Source organism: Ambystoma mexicanum, chromosome 3p, assembly GCF_040938575.1.
Source record: "Ambystoma mexicanum isolate Mex_15411 chromosome 3p, UKY_AmexF1_1, whole genome shotgun sequence".
In the NCBI taxonomy this organism is placed as follows: domain Eukaryota; kingdom Metazoa; phylum Chordata; class Amphibia; order Caudata; family Ambystomatidae; genus Ambystoma; species Ambystoma mexicanum.
The window spans coordinates 855,269,169-855,292,545 of record NC_090925.1 but is presented as its reverse complement, the minus strand read 5'-3'; the positions used below and the strand labels follow the sequence as shown (position 1 = coordinate 855,292,545).

The window sequence follows — 23,377 nt, the reverse complement described above, 5'->3', positions numbered from 1 at the left end:
ACAAATAAAGAATTTAATGGAGGATCTGATACCTTCCGATATAGTTTCAATTTAGTCTGATTTACGTACGTTCCCCAAGCTAGGAGACCACGCTCATGCCTTATTAGTACAATAGGAAGAGAAGAAGGGAGGCCCAATAGTTTTTCCAGAAGATCCCTTCTATGCTGTTTAGCTGTTGTCAGTCAACTTGCAGTATGTCAAGACCATACAGGATTGAAGGAATTACCTTGTCGACATAAAATCTTATTAATGGAATTAAGGTGAATTTGCAATATCTGAATACAATTTTACGCATTTGTGCGTATAGAGGTGCTAATTTGACTTAACTTGGCACAAATCACCACGCCCTAGGTTTAGTATTAATAGGATAACCCAAATTGATTAGCTTGGTATTTAGTTAATTAAACATGGCCTTTCAACACGTAGGTAGTAACAAGAATAACAGATTTGTAGAATTTAACTGCATGCTGTTCTTGGTTATATATGGATACAAGCAATTAAGGGCTCTTTGCAACCCTATTTGGGTTTATCAAATAAAACGATATCATCCAAAAAAAACAAAGACAGTATCATTGAATGGCCCAGCTTGGGAGAAAATGAACTACATATTGTTAGATCTATGAGGTCAGGCCGGTACATATTGCAAGTACGCAACCCATCAAAGCCCAACAAAAGGCTCCACCGTAGCACCCTTATCCCCGATATTAAGTCTCCCTTGAATGGATGTGTTAATGTGTCCCCGACATTATTAAGTCTCCCTTGAATGGATGTGCAATGTGGAGTTAATTTCAGGAGCCCCCCACCCCCCAGGGATACCGCAGTTGTAACATTTGTTCCACAGTCTACGGCGGTCTACTCGAAATCACTGGAAAGACTGCCAAACCAATAAAATAGGCGGCTCCTTTTTACAACGTGCCTGTTCTTGCAATAGATGGATTATTAAGCCATTTAAAGAGTTCCTGCATGGTTAACAAAAACCCATTTTAGGTTTAATTCTGCCGAAAGAATGAGCACAGACGTTAAGTTCCTCAAATAGCAAAGATGCAAACATTTTGGAAGTGGCTTCAAGAAGGGCTATGGGGCAGTAGTTACCAGGATTGCTAGAATTGCCTTTTTTTGTTTAAGCTGTAAGGTGGCGCTTAAGCCAAAACATTTGCATTGGAGAGTACAGGTAGGGGGAAGAGGACATGTGGAGTGGCACGACACACAACTTGCAGGTGTTTGGTTATTTATTTACCCATTGACTGCTCACGGCCATGCTAATCGCTATGGTCATTTCCACCCACCACTCGCCCCTCCCCGCCCAAAATATTTTCTCCCCCCTGCCCCCTAGGATCTCTATGAGCTTGCTCTATCAGGTAGTCAAATCAAACTCTAGACTGCCAGTGCTTTTTTAAGCAGACTGCTAAGAGGAGGATAATCTTATCATTGTCAAAGCTCTTACTCTATCACTAATATCGCCCGACCTGTATGATAGCAGCTTGTCTACCCCCCGCTCTCCCCCTCTTGTTTTTTCTTCCCTCTCCCCCTACAGCACTACCTGAAATGTTGTCAGGCCTAGTACAATAGTTGTTTGTTTTGTTCTTCTTCTCCCTGTTCCCCCCTCCCCTCACCACCTCTTGTTAAATTACGGCACTACCAAAATTGTCGTCAGGCCCAGTAAGGTAGCCGCTTGTCTGTCTCATTCTCCTGCCCACCCCCATCCCCTCCTTATCATGGTCAAAAGAACTTGCACTATCTGAAATGTTGCCAGGCTGAGTACGATAGTTAATTTCACGTTCTGAATGTATCAAGGACTTGTAAGAATATCACTGTAATCTCCCTTGTTCCCTCCCTGCATTAAAGCGCTTTGAAACACATTGTGTATAGGCGCTCGATTACTAAACAATCAATCAATCAATCAATACCCGTCTCTTGCACTGTACTCCTGTTAAAAGCAAGCAATGACAAAGCTAACAGTTTTGGCTCGAGGTATTAGATAGTTAGGTACGGACATCATATGCAGTTAATCACACCATTTACCAGTTGTTGCAATCTTATGGCCAGCTAGTAGCTTTACACCAGAGCCTAGCAAATACCTATCCCATACCTACACAAAATACCAAACTGTTGGCTTTGCCAATGCTTGTTGTATATTGTAGCTATGAAGCACACTCTCCAAGACTGAGGAAAGCTCACCCTAAGTGTGATGTAAGAATAGAGTTTATACAAAATATCTGCCCCAAGGTAGACAATGTTTTTTTTCAACTAAATTGGGGAGACCATCTGGGCCCTTGGCTCAAGATATTTGTGACTTTTTTTATTAAACGTTCAATGTCTACAGACGAGAACAATCCATTCTATAGACATAGATCTGGATTAAAGTTAATGCAGGAATCACTGGGCCACCCAAACTCAATAAAGAAGCGGTTCCAAGATGCTTCATTACCTAAAGCAAAGTCTGGATCCCACGATTCACCTGCTGTCAGTACTTACTGTCCTTTACCATGGCATCGCTGGCGTCCATTCCTCGCAACAGGTCGGCACGGATCACAAACATAAAAGGAAATGCAGAGGTCTAGTCATCCTACAAGATGGCGGCGACATACAGACACACGTTTTGCATCTGACATCTTTCAAGATGGCCGCATACACAGAGATCACAGAGGACTACATAGGGCTCCCGTGCCGGGAAGCACGTGCGTTGCAACTTTCTTGTTGCATATATGTTTCCTTTGTCTCTGCATGGGCAACGCTAGATCTGTGCGCCCCCCCCTGCCTAGTTCCTACTCAGTCCCAGTCCTCTCCTTCCGCTGCTGTCTGCCTTCCTCCTCACATTCAGCTGTTCTCATACCACGAACCTCTGGACAGGATTCCTGAGCGTTAACTCAAATACCAAAGTGAGCTTTTCCCTCCTCATTTGGGAGTATTTTTCACTAGGGGTTGACCATTCCTGGAGCCTACTCTATACATTGGCTCATGTTCAGTCATGGCTGCTGTCAGTAATCAGGGCTGGCAAAGACGTGGCGTATTAAAATATGCCTATTAAGACATATGAGATAGAAGGACTTGGAAACTACAGTTTCCAGCATCCTTAAGTGCATTCCTGTAGTTCGGCACGTGCGAGCATTGCCAGCTGTCTTGAATTAAGAACAGCTTATTAGCAGGCAATGGCAGCGTGTAGGTGTGGCTTATTGTTATTCAGCCGTTGGAGGCAGGCGGGCCGCGTGCGGAGAGGAGCGATGGAAGCCAGGAACTCTTGAACTTTACACAGCCGCGATTCGGAAGGAGCAGGAGGGCTCGAGATTGCAGATAATCATCACGGCATTACGCTCGTTGTCTGGGAAGTCCTGTGGGGCTCCCCAGACCAAAGATAAGTACTTGGGCAAGCACAGCGTTTAACTGCATATATGGAATGGTGTCGGGACTGAATTACAGCAGGTCATATTTCGTCTGGGAAGTCCCGAGCGGCTCCCAGACCTAAGATAAGTAGTGGAGCACGCTCATTTAATGCAGTGCTGGGGAAACCCAGTGTGTGTCAAGCTAAAACCTACATTACACGACAAAAACTCTACATGACACATGGGAATGACGTTAATCTTCACTAGTGCAGTGAACTAGTGGGGGGTGTATCATTTATGTGTGTATGTTGCTTATGCTGCCCGAAGGGCCATGTGTACTGTCTGATCATTATGGGAATTTTTCCTTGTGTGTTTCCGTCATGTTGCTTGCTTTATGTGTTTCTTGTGAACCAGCAGGGTGTAGTACACGTATTAAGGTGTGCTATTTAGGAATTGGGCAGGTGGTATTTCTGTTGGTTACATGTTAGACAGAGTAAGGTGCTTCCCCCGTCCCATCCAAATTAGGAGTTCCTTACCCTCTCTCCGGTGTTCCTAAATTCCTCATCCTATCCACAACCTCTCCCTAACCCCTCTTCCCCCCCCATTGGCTGCCACGTGGCGACCTGTTTTATATATCAGGCATCTGTGCCAACCACGATGGGAGGGTCGAGTTCATTCGGCTTCCGTGGTTCGGGGGAGAGTGTTGATCTCTCTTCCTTTCCAGTCAAGTGCGATTGTGACATAATAAGCCACCCCCATATTGGGATACTCACAACCACCCAAGCCAAATGGGCACCACACCTCTACCTTTAGCCAACGTGCTAAAGGCTTTACAAGATATTCAGTTGGAATTAGCGCATGCTCGGCAGGAAGCTACCACGCTGAAAGCGCAGGTACAAGTATTGGTAACACAAGGTACGCCTTTAGAGGGGCCCAGTTCATCCAACACTGCGGGCACCTCCACTAGTAGAAATCCTACTGTCATTGTTCAACCTCCTAGTAGTATACCCTTGGCAGCACCTGAACGTTTTTCAGGGGTTCCGAGAAAATACATGACCTTTCTTACACAATGTAGACTTCATTTTTTGTGCAAGCCTGCGGCATTCGAAACTATCCAAGCCAGAACCGCCTTTGTAATATCATATCTGACAGGCGATGCAGCAGCATGGGCGATGCCTCTGGTACAGAAAGATGACCCTTTGTTATATAATTGGGATAATTTCTTAGTAGAATTTGGCAGTCTGTTTGATAGACGGGAAGTCTCACTGGCACAAGACAAAGTTGTTAGGGTTAAGACAGGGGTCACGAGATCTGGTAACATATGTGACACAGTTCAATAGATTAGTGATTGAAACGGAATGGCTAGTGGCAAAACAGACGGTACTGTTTTATCAAGCGTTATGGGAGGAATTGAAAGATGCAATTGCGCAAGTAGAACCGCAACCAAGCACCTGTACGGCCATGATAGATCTTGCCCTTAGGTTGGATCATCGGATGAATGAGAGAAAGGGAGATAAGAAGAAACCGGAAGCTGACCCATTTCTGAGATTAGATAGGAGTTGGGGAGGAAGGAGTAGCGAGGTTGAACCAATGCAGATTGGTATTATAAGACGACCATTATCAGAGGCAGAAAAAGAACAGCGGAAGCTTAATAAATTGTGTTTGCACTGTGGACAGGCAGGCCATTTCATACGTACTTGTCCTAATACTCCGCAGAGAAATATAGGAGGGGAACGGAGCAAGGAGAAGGCGGGAAAATAGTTGGGCTGACCTTAGGGGGAACTCAGGTGACAGGCCCGAAGGAAGCAAAGTTCCCCAAATTGGTGGCAAATACAGTTGGGAGTAAGACCTCTCATTTGTATATATTGGTGATATTATGTTGGGCGATGTCCAAGCAGGCAGTACTGGCTATGGTGGATTCAGGGGGCACAGGTAATTTTGTGGATATTACATTGGCTAAACAATTGGGGCTACCTTTACGAGACAAACAAAGAGTGGAAGGGGTGCAGTCGGTGAACAGGTCTCCTTTAGTGTCAGGACCTATAAGACAACAAACGCAAAATGTGCAGATGACATTTACATCAGGTCACAGAGAAGACATTACTTTTGATTTGATAGCCGCACCACAGTTTGGTTTGATTTTGGGAATGCTTGGTTAGTGCAACACAATCCAAGGATCAATTGGAAAAAACAGACAGTAGAGTTTGACGAGCAGAGGTGTCAAGAACACATGGTACCCGAAGTGGGACCCACGGCTTGGTTGGTTAAACAGGAAAGAAGGGATCAAGTGGTGGGAGCAGTGGAATCAGGAATTCCCCTGCAATACCGTGAGTTCGCAAAGGTATTTGACAAAAGTAGGGCAGAGCAACTACCGCCCCATCGACCCTATGATTGTGTCATTGAATTGGAGGCTGGGGCGAAGCTGCCATGCAGTAGAACCTATGCCCTTACAGAAACAGAAAATAAACACTTAAGAGAGTATTTGGATGAAATGTTAGAGAAGGGGTTCATTAGACATTCCACGTCCACGGTCTCTTCCCCCTGGTTTTTTGTCCCAAAAAAGGAGGGGACATTACGCACCTATATTGATTACCGTGCTTTAAACAAGGTAACCAATAAGAATAGGTTTCCACTGCCTCTAATTTCAGTGTTACTGGATCAGGTGCGGGCGACAAAAATTTACACTAAATGGATTTACGAGGGGCATACCACTTGATAAGAGTACAAGAGGGGGATGAGTGGAAAACGGCATTCCGGACAAAGTTTGGACTGTTCGAATATTTGGTTATGCCGTTTGGATTATGTAATGCTCCTGCTGCATTTCAATTTTTTATGCATGAAGTTTTGAGGGACTTCATTGATGTGTTTGTTATAGTGGACATTGATGATATTTTGATTTATTCAGTCTCGCATGAACAGCAGCATGTTCAGCATGTGAGGGCAGTGCTTCAGAGGCTGCAGGAGTATCAGCTTTGTGTATAATTGGAGAAATGTGCTTTTCACACTAGGCAAAAAGAGTTTCTGGGGTTTATGCTCACTCCAGAGGATGTAGTGATGGATGCCAAGAAAGTATAAGCTGTGACAGATTGGCCATCGCCACAATGCATCAAGGACATACAATCGTTCTTAGGATTTGCCAATTTCTATCAGCGGTTTATTAGTAACTTCTCAGCATAGTAACGCCTATTACTCGACTTCTCAAAAAAGCAGCACCATTCATTTGGGGGCCCGAAGCAGAAAAGTCATTTCAGGAATTAAAGGTCGCTTTTACTACTGCACTTGTGTTGAAACACCCAGACACAAGTCAAGCCTTCCAGGTGGAGACTGATGCTAGTAATTTGGCGATAGGGGCTATTTTGTCACAGAAGGATAAGGAGGGAGTATGGCACCCAGTGGCATTCTATTCCAGAAAGCTATCAGGGTGTGAACAGAATTATTCGAAAAACACGGGCAAGGAGTTGCTGGCTATTCAATCAGCTTTTTTAGTGGGGAGCCATTACCTATTGGGGGCTAAGCATCAGGTGGTGGTGGTAACTGATCACAAGAATCAGCAATACTTTAAGACTGCCCATAAACTTAGTCCCAGGCAACTTCACTGGTCTCAATATTTTAATGAATTTGATTTTGTGGTAACATTCAGACCAGCAAAGAATAATGGCAAGGCAGATGCATTGTCTAGTCAGCAAAATATGGATAGTGTGGTGAGTGAAGTAAAAGCCATTATTCCCCCCAGAAAAAGTCATTGGAGCTATTACAAAAAAATTAATTGATGAGGTCAAGAGGGCTCTTCCACCCCTGCAAATCCATAAGTGGCGGAACAGTCATCCTGCAAGGAAGGTGCGGCAGGGGTTGCCGTATCATCACGATCGATTGTTTTTACCTACTAAGGAAGTACAGGGAAAGGCCCTATACTGGCGTCATAATTCTCCATTAGCTGGACATGCTGGTCAAAGGAAAATGCAAACCATGTTATTTTTGGTGGCCTACTTTGAGGCAGGATGTGGGCAAATATCTATTACAATGTGAGAATTGCATGCGGAATAAAGCAGATCATTTAAAAAAAGAGAGGGTTACTACAACCATTACCCACTCCTGAGAAAGTATGGACACACATATCAATGTATTTCATTACAGACCTTGCACCTGATAAGCAATTTGACACCATTTGGGTAGTGGTGGATTTTCTGTCCAAGCAAGCTCGTTTCATTCCTTGTGAAGGAATACCTGGAGCAGGCAAGTTAGCAGAGTTGTTCATTCAACATGTGGTTAGACTACATGGGTTGCCAAAGAGTATTGTCTCGGACAGAGGACCACAGTTTACTTCAAGGTTTTGGCGCGCTTTCTTTCGCATGTTGGGAATCAACTGTGCTCTACCAGTTATCACCCTCAGACCGATGGTCAGACAGAACGGGTAAATCAAACACTCAAACAATACTTGAGGCGCTATCTAGGTGATGGCCGAGATTCTTGGGTGCAGGAACTATGGTTGACGGAATTTACTTATAACAATACGTTGCACACTTCCTTAGGTATGTCTCCCAACAAATGCTTATTTGGGCATGAGCAAAACATGATACCAGAACATTTACCTGAAGTAGAGAATATGCCAGTGTTGCAAGACCGAAAACAGTTGCTTCTTAAGATCAAACAGAAAGTGCGCACACATTTGGAACAGGCTAAAAAGTCTATAAAAAACACGCTGACAAACACAGACAGGAGAGTCCTCACTATAAGACAGGAGACAGGGTTTGGTTATCAACCAAAAATCTATCTATAGTAGGATCTCGTAAATGTATGCCTAGATTTATTGGACCTTATGAAATTATTGCATGTGTGTCATCTACAGCTATGAAACTGTGTTTGCCTAAGACTCTACCTATACACCCGGTATTCCATGTGTCTTTGCTTAAACCCGCAGCTCCAGGAATGACTACGAAAAAACCTCCAGCCATAGTGAAAGAAGGGCAAATGGAATACGAAGTAAAACGCATTGTGGATTTCAAAAGAAGATATAAACAATTATGGTACTTGATTCAATGGGAAGGTTACAGTCCTGAGGATTGTTCTTGGGAACCAGCAAGAGATGTCCATGCTCCCAGGTTAGTTAAACAATTTCATTTATGCCATCCGGGTAAACCGGGTCCTGGGAGGAGCCCTGGAAGAGGAGGTAATGTTAGGAATCAGGGCTGGCAAAGACGTGGAGTGTTAAAATATGCCTATTAAGACATATGAGTGGGAAGGACTTGGAAACTACAGTTCTCAGCATCCTTAAGTGCCTTCCTGTAGTTCGGCATGTTCGAGCATTTCCAGCTGTCTTGAATTAAGAACAGTTTATTAGCAGGCAACGGCAGCGTGCAGGTGTGGCTTATTGCGATTCAGTAGTTGGAAGCAGGCGGGCCGCATGCGGAGAGGAGCGATGGAAGCCAGGAACTCTTGAACTTTACTCCACCAACAGCCGCACCACAGCGCAGGGAAGGCAAGTTGCTGAGAGACTGCAACACCAACGATCTAAGGCAAAGATGGGCCAGATGCAGGAATTGGTTGTCGCAGTCCAAGCCCTGACTACCGAAGTCTAGTATCTGAAAACAGAAAATGCTGTTCTTTGCCAAGCCGTGGCCAATCGTGAAGCCTTACTGGTCCTCTCATCTACTACCACCATTACGGTAGAAAGGTTTCGAGGAGATCCAAAGAAACTAAAAGAATTCCTAGATGCATGTACTGCGGCTTTCTCCTTTTGCCAATCTGCTTTTACAATTGACCATACAAAAGTAGTATTCATGGTTACTCATTTGTCTGGTAATGCTTTGGCCTGGTTCATACATCTAGTCACCAGCAATGCGTCCAGAGTTGTGTTATACTACGCAAAAAAGCTTATTAGACTTTAAACAAGGACTAATCAAGGTTTTGTCCTATAAAACTAGATTAAAAAAAAAAGCTAGCTAACCCTTGGCTCACTGGCAAACTCCTAATGAGGGCCATTGTCTCAAGTTTAGTATCAGTTGTAGATGCACGGGAGGATCAACCCCACCTCTACTCCACCAAGGGCCGCACCACAGAGCTGATAAGTCAAGTTGCTGAGACTTGCACACTGTTGGCACATTTCCCAAAGGTCTGTGGATCAAACATGCTGCCAATAATTAACATAGGTTGGCTGTCAACAATATTGAGATGCAATCGATTGAATTTCAGCCAGTATCTTTATTGTTGTTTTAATAGTTTTACACAGGAAATCTTAAATTCTGATAGAATACACCCTGTTTAATGGATCTAAAAGATTGCATCAAGGCCCCCTTTTGCCTTGAACTCCATCGTAAACATGTGACATATGCGATGAATTTAGGGAATTCGTACCGCCCACACACCCCCGCCGACCCGATGAGGCTAGGGAAGTGAGTCCATTCCGCAACACCCACCCTAAGTGTCGGGGCAAGTGGGACCTCACCGGGAGCGGCTCCCCCTTAGGCAGCAAGGACTCTCGTTCCTGCAAGGAACTTCCTAAGCCAATTCACTTGATGGCATACATGGGACTATCGAACATAGCCAATAGTACCAAGTACAGAGACTTGACTGAAGAGAAAGTTAAAATGTGCCATCAGAAGAAAGAGAAGTTGTCTCTTTAAATGAAAATCACCAATCCACGGCGACCAAGTAGGTTAAGGAAGGAGTACTCGTCAAATGAGAGAGACAAGAGAAATGCATCCAGAAGCAGGGGAGGTCCCTTGGTAGCCTAACACTAGCAGGAGGCAGAGCCTGTGAAATGTAGAGTTGCCTGGCACTAGCAAAGAAAACACTGGAAGCCTGGCGCACGCGAGAGATGGAAAGCAGAGACAACTGGAGTTGGAGATTCAGTGGTGGCGTGACCACGAGATCGTCATGGTGGAGAGGCTACCCGGGTAGCAACGCCGACACCACCCCAGGGAAGCCAAAGCAAACAGCATGGCTCCCGATTGAGATACAGAGAAGCCAGGAGAAAGAATGAGTCTCGTATAGCAAGGACACTGGCGGGAATGAACCGAACGTGAGACAGAGATTTGCAGAAGATCTCAGGCCTGTAAGAATCCTGCAGACGTTCCATTTCGTGCTTTTTATTTCGGCTGAATTGTGCCATGAAAGCAATACAATATTCATACAAAACATTCATAAAACATACAATACAAGAACAAAAGATCAATACTTCACAATCAATAAGAAATACATCTTAAAATGCTGTTCAATCTATGCAAATACCTGTGCAAAGATATTTCAAGAGCACTGTGCGATCAATAGTCAAATAAGTTTGGGAACAATGTGCAAAATACGCAAGTAGCCGAGTCCAAGCATTTCAAAAGCATTATCGCTTCAAATACATAAATATACTCAATATAAAACATATGATACAGATTCTAAAACTCAGATGTAATGATAAAAACCCAACAATGCCCCTGCTCTGAAATGCCTGAGATAATTCTCAATTACTTAACACAAGGACTAATACTAAACATACCTGACATCACCCAGTACATTAAGGAACACTCATGGAGCCCGTTCTCCTTGCTCTAAGCATGAGGTGCAAGGCTATACTTAGCACTACACAGCACCATACTCTGTGTGGTAGTTCTAATAGAATGAGCATGGTATAGTGATTTCAGAAGTCGCCGTATTGTGGGCAAATCAAGACAAAATGGACACTACTTTCAATATCATGAAGGCTGAAAGGGCAAATTAACACGACATTGCAGCTATGCCAAAATGGACTCATTATATGCTCAAAGAAACTCATCCCACTAAAAGGGAGAAAAGCTTGAAACCAAAGTTAAGAAACTTGACCGGCCTTAATAAATGAAAGAGAACAATAGACATCCCCCAAGGGAGGATTAATAATACTAGGATACCACTACCCTGAGTGGGGGAGGGAGGGGTGGTTAATCCAGGGCAAGAGTCAGAGAGTGGAATATAACAAAGAAAGAATATGATGAAATGAAGGCCAAAAAAGCCTCTAGGATAAATAAACCACAAGAGAGACCAGGCCATGAAAAGGTGAACTACAAATGTCAAAGAAACAAGAATCATACAAGAAACCTTTCTTCGCCAGTTCATGCAAAGCCCAATCCAAGGATTGCACAAGAGTTGAGGAAAATCCTTTCTAATGAGGAAACTAAAGTCCAAAATCTCATGAGTGAACTACACAACCTGATATGAAAAATAACTACATTCCTTTTGGACATTCACAGATTGACGAGCACCTTAGTTATTCAGATAGGTAGGGAATACCCCACATCGATGGAGATAGTTAGGCATTTATATTATTTAATAAATACACCTTGCAAATGTCCTCTGAGAGTCTGCGTCCTCCTTCTGATCTGCCACACATATCAATGTTTCGCTTATCAGTAAGAGGGAAATTAGCCAATAGAATAATAGAAATATATTCAGATAGTTTGGTCACGGTCATAGGATTGATAGCTTCATTACAAACAAGATAGGATTTTTACAAACAGACAACCCCATTAGTTTGTTAAATTTGGAGATCGTAGCATTAGACCAACTAATGTGAATTTTCTAGCTGGAGGCGATAGCGTCCTTAGGACCCCTGCAGGCTTGGTGCTAAGGCACCAATAACTGTATGCTAAGTAATAGGCATGCATAGGCACTAGCAGAGGTATATTTTACTGCTAGTGATTGCATTTTTGAAAGCGTGGATTTAGAAGCCAAAATATAGTCTATTTTTGACGTACTGGACCCTCTACACCAATCTGCCGGCTCAGAATATCCCCAGAGATGTTATCATTCAGTTTGTGCAGGGCCCAGGACTGCATAATCTGTGCCCAAGTAGAGTCACAGCTTTTAGAGGTGTTGTTCTCAAGGGAGGTTACATATGATTGGTTTGTGTAGAGGACATCTGGAATATGACAATTCAAGCCGCCTGTCAAACGTTTTGTATCCGACCCAAAGGTGCAGTGCCAACCAGTTAAAAGATTATCCAGGGAACTGAAGAACTCAGATTAAATTGTTCGCAGGACATTATAATAGATGTTAATAAGTTAAGAAGGCTATGAAAACCATTATGGTTTGAATCAGGTTGCCAAGACAGCCTTACCGCCAAGATATCATCCGAGTTCGACTCACATACTTCTGTTAGAGGACAGGGGGAATTTCAAATACCGACCAAAAGGCATCCAAAAGGGTGACCCTTTAAACTCTTCTTTGCTTTCTTTTGGAAAATATAATAACCATCAGGAACAATAACATCAGATAGCCAGACTTCCTGCAATGAAAAAACACCAATTTTAAGTAGGTCTGTGGAATCCTAAGGATTTAAGAAACTAGAGAATCCTCTGCTGTTTCACAACAGTAATTTAAGAAGGACATTATTGTTATTATTAGGGTATTTATTGAGCGCAGATCTAGCTTCGGGAGCAACAGAGCGCTTTACAATCATAAGTGGGGGGGCAAGGTTAGGGAGCAGAGAAACATGGGTGTGGGGAATCTAACAACAGGGCAATTGTCAGCAATGGATGTACAAGTAACCAGGTGTTCTGACTTGAGTGTCGTGTAGACCGATGAGACCTCCGTCCCCAAGTGACGCACAGGGGAACTAAAAAGAAACCCGCTGTGTGACCTTTGAGGCCACAGGTGGGAGATGACTTCCCAGATCCACGGAACCTCTGGAACACCGATGCTGCTGTCAAAGAGGAATGAGGTTAAGTACCAGGCAATCACAATACATATTTAGTAAACCAAAGGATCTAAAAGGTCTTACCTATCGGGTATTAGGAAAACCCAGGAAACCTAGTAGAGGTTCGAGACTCAGATGATGCGGCGGTCCCTGAATAGTAGAACCGTAGGTTAGCGTGGATGTAGGATCAGCCACCTGTAGGAGAGAAGGCGTGACTTGAATTCCCAGAAGGGAAATGGCGTAAGAGTTCAGTGAGGTACCAAGGGATGATCCAAAGACAGGTCAGGATGTAGTCCAAAATCCGGCAACAGGTAAACAGTTCCAAGCAAAGATACAAAGGGGTATCTGAAGGAGTCCGAGGTAGAGTTCCGTGATCAAAGGGTAACAGTGGAGCAATACGTAACGCCAAACAGAGTCTGAAGACAGCTGAGAAGCAATGAGTGTTCTGTCTCTCAGACCTTTATACTGTGCGTCTCTGGGTCATGTGACGTCCACCAAGGTCACGTGAGGAACGCCACTCTGGATCACGTGATCGACGTCGAGACGTAACACCGCCCCTTCTGCTGTATGCTCTCCAAGGCAAATGCCAATGCAGAAAGGGTTGCAATCGAGCCCGTACACCATAGCTGGTACGGAGTTTTCGGTCCTTTGGGTTACCAAATCAGTTGAGCCTCGAACCGTGGAGGGAGATGTTGGGGAAATGTGAGCAGTGTTCTGGTGTGTAGTGGACTGGTGTGCAAAGGATCGCCTAACACCAGGGGAGGAAACAGTGGGGGGGCAGATCAGCCAGTCTCCAGTAAGTTGTAGAGTGTCTGGTCCTAGGTGTTAAGGAGGAGCCATTCCTTGAAGAGGAGGTACTTAATCTCCTTCCTGAACTGTAGAAGTGAGGGTTACAGCTAAAGGGCACAATTTGCCTTCCTACTACAACCAGCAGAGAAGATACATTTTATTTGATCACCTATTTGATCACCTAATTCCTATGGAAATTTTATTTGATCACCTAATTCCTATGGAAATAAGGATGGAGCAGAGTTTCTAATGAACTCTGAGTTTACAGCTACCTTTGGATTGCATAGATACACTTCAAATCCCAGACCCAGAAACGATTCGACTTAGTTTAGGGTTAAATTCGAAATCAAAAACTAGATTTGAGCTGTAACACTACGTCGGTCCGAGGGTCGTCAACAAATTCGACTTGTTTTGAGTTATGGGATTCAATAATCTGTAGCAGACGAATCTTGGCTAAAAGGGAAAGAATGGAAGCCCTGTTCAAAATAGGGTCTGTAGAGTGTTTGAAGATGCCTGCAAAAGCAATTTGTTTATTGTCCGTCACAATGAAAGTAGTTACCTTCTTCTGAGGACAATCGTCTACTGAAAAGGAGATGGCCTTACTTGGGACCAACAAGGAAGGCATCAGAAATTGTGGTGCTACTTCTCAGGGGCCCATAGACAAGGCAGGTCCCCAGTCAATGCAAGGCAGTTGAAGAGAAGGAATTGGCAGGGCTAGCGAAAAACTGAGCTCGGTTGGAACAGCAGCAGCAAGATCGATCAATGCCACAGACCCTGGTCCTCCCCATTAGTCATCGATACTGCAGGGACATTCATCTCCTTCTCACAATCATCATTATTAACAGGTCTCTGAACACAAGTATTGGGCATACTGACTTAATAAGGGAGAATGCTCATAGACGAGTGAGAAGTGCACCTCTCTTGCACCGCAGATGAACATTTCTTCTTCGTTTTTGTTTTTATAGAGCTCTCATTTGCCGGAGTTAAAGATTGGTGTGCCTGGCAGAGCCCTGAAGCGATCCAGATTTAGAGACAGGAAACCTTTTTTAATGTCTCATTATAGGGGCACGAAAAGAGGTAGTCTTCTTCCGACTTAGCCTATTTGTTTTGGGGTGAAATTGACAGTAGGATAGCAATGGCTTCTGCATCGCCTGCCACTCCACAATTATCTGGAACTCGCCACCATCACTGACCCCGGTAGGTGCCGATAGATAGGAGGGAGGAGAAATTGTTGTGGCGCAGTCTCTGAGGTGGAAAGTGAGTTTAGAGGAGAGGGAGGTGGCGGATCTGTCGACAAAGACACTAATTAGAAACAAGCTTGTCTCTAGGAAGTTCAGCAGATGGAGTATGGCTAGCTTGTAGAGGCTTGAGAATGGTCATCAGTGTCTGAGAGTTTGATTTCAGTTTCCGAGAGAGAACGTCAGAGTCTTACCAAAGACTGTTAATACAACATAAATTGCCATATTCAACGTTGTGCCGAGGTGGCTTGCATCAATTAAAGTAGTGAGCAACGGATTCTGTGCAGATTGCATATAGTTGTGAAGAGAAGAAATGTGTTCTTCCGCAGGCTGCGCACCACTGTCTTTGATGGTGTTGTCCACCAGAATTCAAGAATGAGAAGAGTTCTCCAAGAGCGAGGGAGTTGCTAATGGAAACTTGATTTCTCGTTGCTGAGCATAACTGTTTGACCTGGGCATAGGCACCAGATGCATAGAATCAACTGAAGATGGTTGTCTGCATCTTCTCTAGGCCCGGGGCCCAGCAATCACGTTGGAGTGAGCCAACTCCATCACCGCATTCAGGAATTGGTTTTGGATCAGGAGCTGCTAATGGTTCATGCCTTCCCTCTTGGATGTACATACAATCGGCACATGAGTCCCTTGCAGTCTATGAAATGGAGATCAGAGGTTTGGGGTCAGGGTTTGGTTCTCAGCTTCGGATACTAGATTCTTACAAGCTTGTTCCAGAAGAGAATCTGTTCTTTGGGCTTCGGCAAACTATTGAAACTGGGCCTGGTCCCCGCGCAAGTGTGTGGAAGTTGTTCTCTCTGTGCCTCTTGTCATTTTCCCAAACCCGGCTTTGGCTCAATTAGTGGCATCAATGTTTTCTACTTCTTCAATCTCTGTGACTAGCTTGTGTTGCACACCAAATTAGCTATAGGTTGGCTGGGATTTAGGACATAGGCAATATTTCCCAGTATAAAAAGGACTCATTTGCTTCCCCTCATAGTCCCAATCGATGACTCCAGCTCACACATCCACAGAGTGTTTTTAGGTCAATCCCATATGCAACTTGGGGCACTTCCACCTTTAAACCAGTCTTGACTACGGCTTTTCCCCGGGTTGGAAATATCACCTCTTCATCTCCATACAGAGCACATCCCGCAGCCCTGGGTGGTGCTCAGGGGGAGGGGAATCAGGCAGTCTTGGTCAATCAAACAGTCCTAAGCCCCTCTCTTTGCTGTAGTTGACATCTGTATTTGGGTCTGGATGATCCCACGAAGACACCACGTATGGCAAAACAGTGCAAGGGTTTTTAATTGAAGGTATAAAATAAGCAGTGTCACATAGAAATTTGCTATGCAGTTCTATAGGTTTGCTAATTAAATTGACACTTGTGTAGCAAAGCTAGCTATTAAAGTTACTGTGTTCAATGAAAACACAGCTTGCCTTTCATTCCTCTCTTGCCCTCTTTTCTCTGTTCACTAGTTCAAAGGGGTAAAAGAAGCGAGAGCACAGCAGTAATCATCTTCTCCACTATTAATTGCCAGAGGCCTGTGTGGGAGAGCTGAGCAATTTCTCCCCCCTTTTTCAAATAGTTGCAAATCAGAAGTAATCGGGATGATACCTTTACTACGCTAACTATATCCTGTCTGGCATAGCAGTATGTGTTTACAAACAGTCTTGCTATCAAATTCCTAAAAATGCAAGTTGTTATAATGCATAATTACAGTATTGCTACTGTAAAACACTGCATGTTCTCCATGCTTGACAGTAAAGTTTAGGTCCATGCTTCACAGTAAAGTTTAGATTAGTCTATCTAAATCTCATATTCTGAACAATATTTCATGTTGGCAAAGGTGCATCATATTGACAAGTGATCCCTTTTGAAAAAGTATATAATCACATGCCCACATGCGTTTTATGGCATACATAGTTCTGTAGCCTGCTGGCTGCATACATCTGGGAAACTGGTGCTCAACCCACGAGCTGCTCCCATACTCCTTGATATTCTAGCTTAACACCCTGTTGCTTCATACCAGCTACCCAGAAAGTGAGAGGTCAGCAAACTACAATATTCCACCTAGTTTCCCCAGTTCGCTGCATGCTACGCCATCCACTCTGCTTAGTCTCATACTTTCTTTCCCCTTACATAATGAATATACAATGCTAACTAGATGTTTACGCAATATAGTGATCAATAGACCTTCAGACCTTCTACAGACCTTATGCACTACCATACACAGTAATTAGCCTCCAGAGCTCACTTACATTATCAACGACGAGAGAGAGCGGGCTAAACTGTTTTCAGAGCATTTTAATCATATCTATTGATTTATTTGTGTCCTTGCATGTAGCCAACCTTTGCCATTTTACAGACACTCATCTAGGGCTTACAAAGTGTTTTTGCCCACTCGCATTGTCGAGTAGATATTCTGAAAGGCGAGTGCCATTTGCTGTGGATGTTTGGAACGTTTAATTTAATATTTACTTTGTTTGCATTAAATGTCAAAAAGGAGTTTCACTGTACATGGCTTGCCTCTGGTTGGCGCAGTGTGCCAAACAAAGTGGGTTTGTGGTGACATGCATTTTTTTTCAGAAAGCACATTTAAATATGTTGTCATCTGTTGAAAGCAAGACTCATCTCACTAATGTCTTTCTTCAGCGGTACACAAAACTGCTGAATTGTTGCTCATTGTAGGTCTTGGGTACAAATAACTTCTGGTGACATTAAAAATATTAGTACAATAATGCTAATCAAATGAGTTTGTTTCCTCAGGAAGAGCAATTTAATTAGCAAACTGTGCTAATCAATTTTTGAAAACTAATGTATGCCTTGTAATTGAAATGATGGAGACGGACAAGATGGCATCTCGATTAAAGGATTCTTTATATTGAACCTCTCAAAACTTAAGCTGTACCTAAATCTCCTGGCCCTAATCTAAACAAGAGAAATCTAAAAGAGTGCTCATGAGGAGGTCTTACAAAATAACTCCAGTCGACCATCCAAAAACGTATTCTGGCCTGTGTTTTGTACCTAATACTTCGCCCAAGGAAAATTAAGTAATTCTTAATAACTGTACAATAAGGGCCCCCGCTCAAACAAAGGAATGGTGGCTGGTTTCAGACCCCACTGCAATGTCTAATTTCTCAAAAGACAAGGGGCTCCTTGCCCCGTTTCAATGTTCCAGTCAGCACACCACGTTTCTCTTACAGATCCCCCTTTTTTAGGATGGAGTCTGTCTCTGGTTTGTCTCGTTTCCTTGGGATTGGTAGACACTCTGTCTCAGGTCTGCATTCAGCCTTTGGGTGCTTCCAGCGTGTACTTCCACACCAGGTATTTTTCTGGGGTTCCCTAAACAGGAATCTCGCTGTATGGGCGAGGGAGGAGAGGAGGTTGAGGGGAGCCGGAAGGAGAGTTGCGTGTCATCAGTATAACACAAAGTTAGAGGAGAAGGTAGAGATCAGGTAGGCCACGGGTGGCAAGTAGACATTGAAGAGCCAGTGTGAGAGGTTAGAACCCTAGAAAAACCGCATGCGTAGAGAGAGGTGGTGGAGAGAAAGGACCCAAGTTGGACCTGGGACGGTCGGTCCCTGTTGAAGGAGGCCTGATTCGGGATGCCCAGGTTCTCACGGAGTCGCTTGATCAGGATGGAGTGGTTGACTGTGTCAAAAGCAGAGGAAAGGAGAAAGAGAATGAGGACAGAAGGAAGGCTGAAGTCCTGATTAGAAAGCAGTTCTTCAGGAGAGCAGTTTGTGCTTCTGGGTGCTCTGTAGCTAAACTGATGGTCATGGAAACAACCAGCAGATTCAGTGTGGAGAGTAAACTGGGAGATGGCCAGCTTTTCCAAGAGTTTGCCCAGGAAAGGAGTGATAAAGATCCGTTGGTAGTTTGCCAGGCAAGTAGAATCAGCAGAAGGTTTTTTGAGGAAGGGGTGCACAAGGGAGTGCTTGAGGAGAGAGGGGAAAAATCCAGTTGCGAAAGAGTGATTGCAGTAATCGGCTAAGGCTGGAGCGAGTGTTCAATGTGGTCCTTGATGGTTCTGGAGGAGCAGGGGAGCACCTGTTTGGACGACACTTTCATAGATCGGACTTGTCTAGAAACCTCGTCAGGTGTTATTTCCTCCCCTCCTCCCCTTTCATTTCTTCTATGTACTTACTCTATCAGATTTGTTCCTGGACCTAGTATGAAAGCAACCTCATCTGTCTCCTCCCCTCTCCCCTTGGTTGCCCCTAACATCCTCCAGCACTATCTGAAATGTCGTCAGGCCTAGTACAATAGTCTCTTATTTTGTTCCACCCACCCTTTCTGCACTCCTCTCCCTGACCTTTTGTTTTCTCCAGCTCTACCAGAAATGTCATCAGGCCTAGTAAGGTAGTCGCCTGTCTGTTTCCATTTCCTTCCCACTCTCCGCCTCCCTTCCTTATCTATGTCTTAGCTCCTGCACTATCTGAAATGTCGTCAAGCCAAGTACGATAGTTAATTTCACATCCTTACTTTGCATGGCCTGTAAGAATGTCATTGTATTTTCCCTTGTTCCCTCCCTTGCCTTGAAGCGCTTTGAAACACATTGCGTATAGGCGCTATATAAATAAACTATCATATCATACTCTATCCAATTAGTCATCTCCTGGTTTTTACCCCTACCTGGGGTCTCAGGTTCCTCAATCTGCCTTTGGATCGGTCTCTCACTCAGCCTCGCGGTCTCCTGGGGCCTTTCTGACCACCATCCAGTTCCCTAAAGCGACTGCAAACCTTCGGTTTCTAGCCGGTGCTCCTCTGGGTAGGCATTCCAGGAGCGGGCAGCATGGCTTGTCTTCATGAATGTCTTTCTCAGGTTCCGTGTGGCTTGGAGTGCTGCCATTTGCTTCAGCGTGGTGGTTGTTCATTCCTGTTCTGGCACCCTCCTACGCTCGGGGTTCTCCAGCATCTGGCCTTTCAGACCAGCTCCCTAGCAAGACTGCCATGTCCGCATCTTGGTCCGACATGGTACGTATGTACCGCTGATATCCACCACACCTCCCAAGAGGAGGTTTCCCAGCCGCCACTGCTCTGCTGCTTGCTCTGCTCTCCTCCCTCAAAGCTAGCTGGAGCTTTTCCACGCAACAAGTTCTTCGGTCTCTGGATGGTGGCTGAAAGGGGTCAGAAACCACACCAGCCAGTCGTGTATACAGTTGTGTTATCACAAAGGATAACTTGCATATAACTAATAAAGCTGTTAGTTTCTTGGGATAAAGAGGATAGCATAGATCTCCATCTAGGTATTGCCTACACTGTAAGGGTCCCCCATCTAGTGATTGCCTACCCTCTGAAAGGGGGGCTGGGGGAAGTTATCCTTATTGAGATCTGGCTCGCCCTAGACCCTGCAGGGTTGTCCAACTCCAGGCCTCTGAGGGTCATATCCATGTCAGGTTTTCGGGATACCCCTCATTAATATTCATGAGATCCATTTGCATACAATGATTCTAAATATATGCACATTTTTCCGCATTAATATTAATGATGGATATTCTGAAACCCTGTCAGGATCCCAGCCTCGAGGCCTGGAATAGGACAACCCTGCTAGGGAATGTTAAGCTTAGAGGGCTCAACTGCTTAATCCCTAAGGAGGTGGCTCCCCTTTGGGGAGGAGGGAACACATTCTCTGGATTCGTCACAGTACAGAGACTGGTGCCCTCTCAAATCCCACTCCCCACCTCTGAGCAAGGACTAGCTCTGACAAACACACTGGCAGGCTTCTGCCCTGGTTGAAAGGGGTTCTGAGCCTCTCCTGACAGGGTCAGTTCTCTGACCCTCTCACAGTGCTCAAGTTCCATGCATTACCAAGCGACTAACGAACAGCACCCAGTGGCAGCTAGAGGAAAGAATCTGCCTAAGCAACAAGAAACACTGAGCATCAAGATGCGCTGGACTATTCTACTCAGTCGCGTCCGACACACAAAACCATCAGAATTCATATTGAGTTTATATACCTTAACATCAACTAGCTTGTGAATAAAGCTGTGAGCATACACTGGTCCTAGCCTAAGAAACAATGTATCTTTTCCATTAAGCATAGAAATGGGATGGTAGGTGACACAGTACAATCACTATTTACTCACCTTTTGAATTACACAAATATGGGACGTTTGCCTGCAGTAAAGGAGCATTTCTGGTGTCAATTTTGCAGATATGACCTAGAAATGCAGAAATCCTTCCCTGAAACACTTTCAATTGAGAATCCCTCTGGGCCTGGAATTTTCTGCTGACCTATATATAATGTAATTGACCTCTGTTGCAGTAATAACCCTGACCGACATCTACAGCAAACATCATAAGAACGCCAGCGCTGGAAGGCAAGAGACATACATTTCTCTCGAATTAAAACTATGGAAGTTGGCCTAGAGGTCAGTGATGCAGCCAAAGCATTTTAAAATCCAGAAGAGCGCACAGTCAGCTCTACGAGACTACATACAAGGAACCTCCCATTTACTGCCACCACAAAGGGACTGAAGCAGCTTCCCTACACCAGAGGCATGCTCACCTGTATTGGAGGTCATCTGCTTCTTCTTCATGGGAGGCTTCCTCGGAGGTGTGCTGTTGGCACCCTTTATCGCCCCACCTTCCGAGCTACTGCAGCTGGAACTGCGGGCTCGCTTCTTGACCTTCCCTGCCACAACCTCAGACTTCAAGGACTCATCTCTGGGATCGTCCACCTAAATAAGAGAAAAACGGAAATCAGTCATAAGTTGGTTTTGCACCCCTCAAATCTGCCTCGACACAAGAGCTACAAAAAATATGACAAACCTAGAATCCAATACAGGAAATAGACACATCATTAATTCACAGAGGCATCATTTTTTTAAAAATTATTTTATTGGTTAACACATTGTTAAACCTTTAACAATTTTCCACCTTTCACAACACTCCATCCATTCTTAGAAAATACAATTCATTATTACCTCAAATAAACAGTTCCATGGTAATGTTCAGGGGTGGGAAAGCTCCAAAAGTGATTTCTCCAATAATTTAAGTACCGCTATTGTTAGGCCAAACTTTTCTGCTGACAGAATTCCTTCCCACCAGTTTTCTTCTGGGGTGGAGTCAAAAAGGGATTTATAAACACCCCAAAATTGGGCTTGTTTGGCCGTAAGGGCCGGGCAGACCCTTATTAGATGTTGTAATCTTTCCATGCCATCCAGGTTTCTAAAAAAACGGCAGCTTACCTCTTTGCATTCAATCTGTTTTCTTTTGAGCATTACTTCTCTTGTCGGAAGGATGTTCATTCTACATCTCAGAAAATGGGCTGAAGGGAACTTTTGCAAGTAATTAGGGAGATGATTTAGCTGCTTCACTTCCAATGTTAGACAGGTACAGGAATTGTTACGGGATCTTTCCTCTAGAGTTTCAATCCAATCTTTTTCCTGGAGTGACCTCTTAACCTTATTAGGATGTATCATTAAGGTCTCTAATTCGATGTTATTTGACTACAAAAAATCCTCACAGCGATTTTCCCAGTTTGAGATGTTTATCTTTATCCTCCATTCGGCTATTCAAAATCTTAAAAGTTGCTGGCGGAGTATCTGTTATACATTTCCAGTATAAGGAGATGGTTTTCCACATTGTCATGGACGTCAGAGATTGGAGTCTAAGTTTGTATCTGATCATGTAACCAGGTAGACAATTCGGTAATCTTAGAACTTTTCTCCAGAAGAAACCCTCACAGATTTTCCAGGTCTTCCACAATAAATTTAAGAGGGTCTCGGCACCATGTCACAACGGCCACCACCTTTTGTTTGTAAAACGTTTTTATGGGGATCATGGAGTAAGTTCCATATCGATTGTATAACGCTCTACCTTTAGTAAGTTTAGTTTTTCTCTGATCAGTTGGTATTGACCCAGCTCGTTTATGTTCTTGATGATACTGTTTCAAGATTTTGAATATTTACCGACCAATTAAAGGTTCTCTTTTTTTCTGCCCATTGCTGAAGATCAAAACCTTTTATTTTTTTAACATTGATCTTCATAGCATTAGAATCAAGGTAGGCTATGAAAGCATTGAGACATCTTGGCCGACCGATAGCCGTCTGGTCTATAAAGACTACGTCATCTGCGTATAAAATCCACGGGATCATTCCTTCATTTATTATTAGTGGGAACTCTCTAATCATCTCTTGAGATTTATTCATGTCTGCCATGTAGAGCACAAACAGCAATGGAGCCAATGCACATCCTTGTTTTATACCCTTATATGTGGGAATCTTTCTGGATAAAGAGCCCTCCCTTGTAAGACGTATCTGAATAGAGGTGTTTGTGTATAGTGCTTGGATTGCCTCCATTAAATCCTTCAGGCAGCTCCACTTACTCAACTAATCCCATAAGCGATCCCGGCTAACTATGTCAAAGGTTTGTT

General features: G+C 44.1%; 1 protein-coding gene across 1 annotated transcript in view; it reads right to left on the bottom strand.

Moving 5' to 3' along the window:
- The window catches only part of HIRIP3 (HIRA interacting protein 3), a 253,369-nt gene that overhangs the window by 218,739 nt on the left and 11,253 nt on the right, over nucleotides 1-23,377 (bottom strand). Inside the window, exon 3 of the mRNA XM_069651994.1 lies at nucleotides 21,509-21,680. Within this exon, the coding sequence (XP_069508095.1) occupies nucleotides 21,509-21,680 (172 nt within the window). The remainder of the gene's footprint in view (nucleotides 1-21,508; nucleotides 21,681-23,377) is intronic.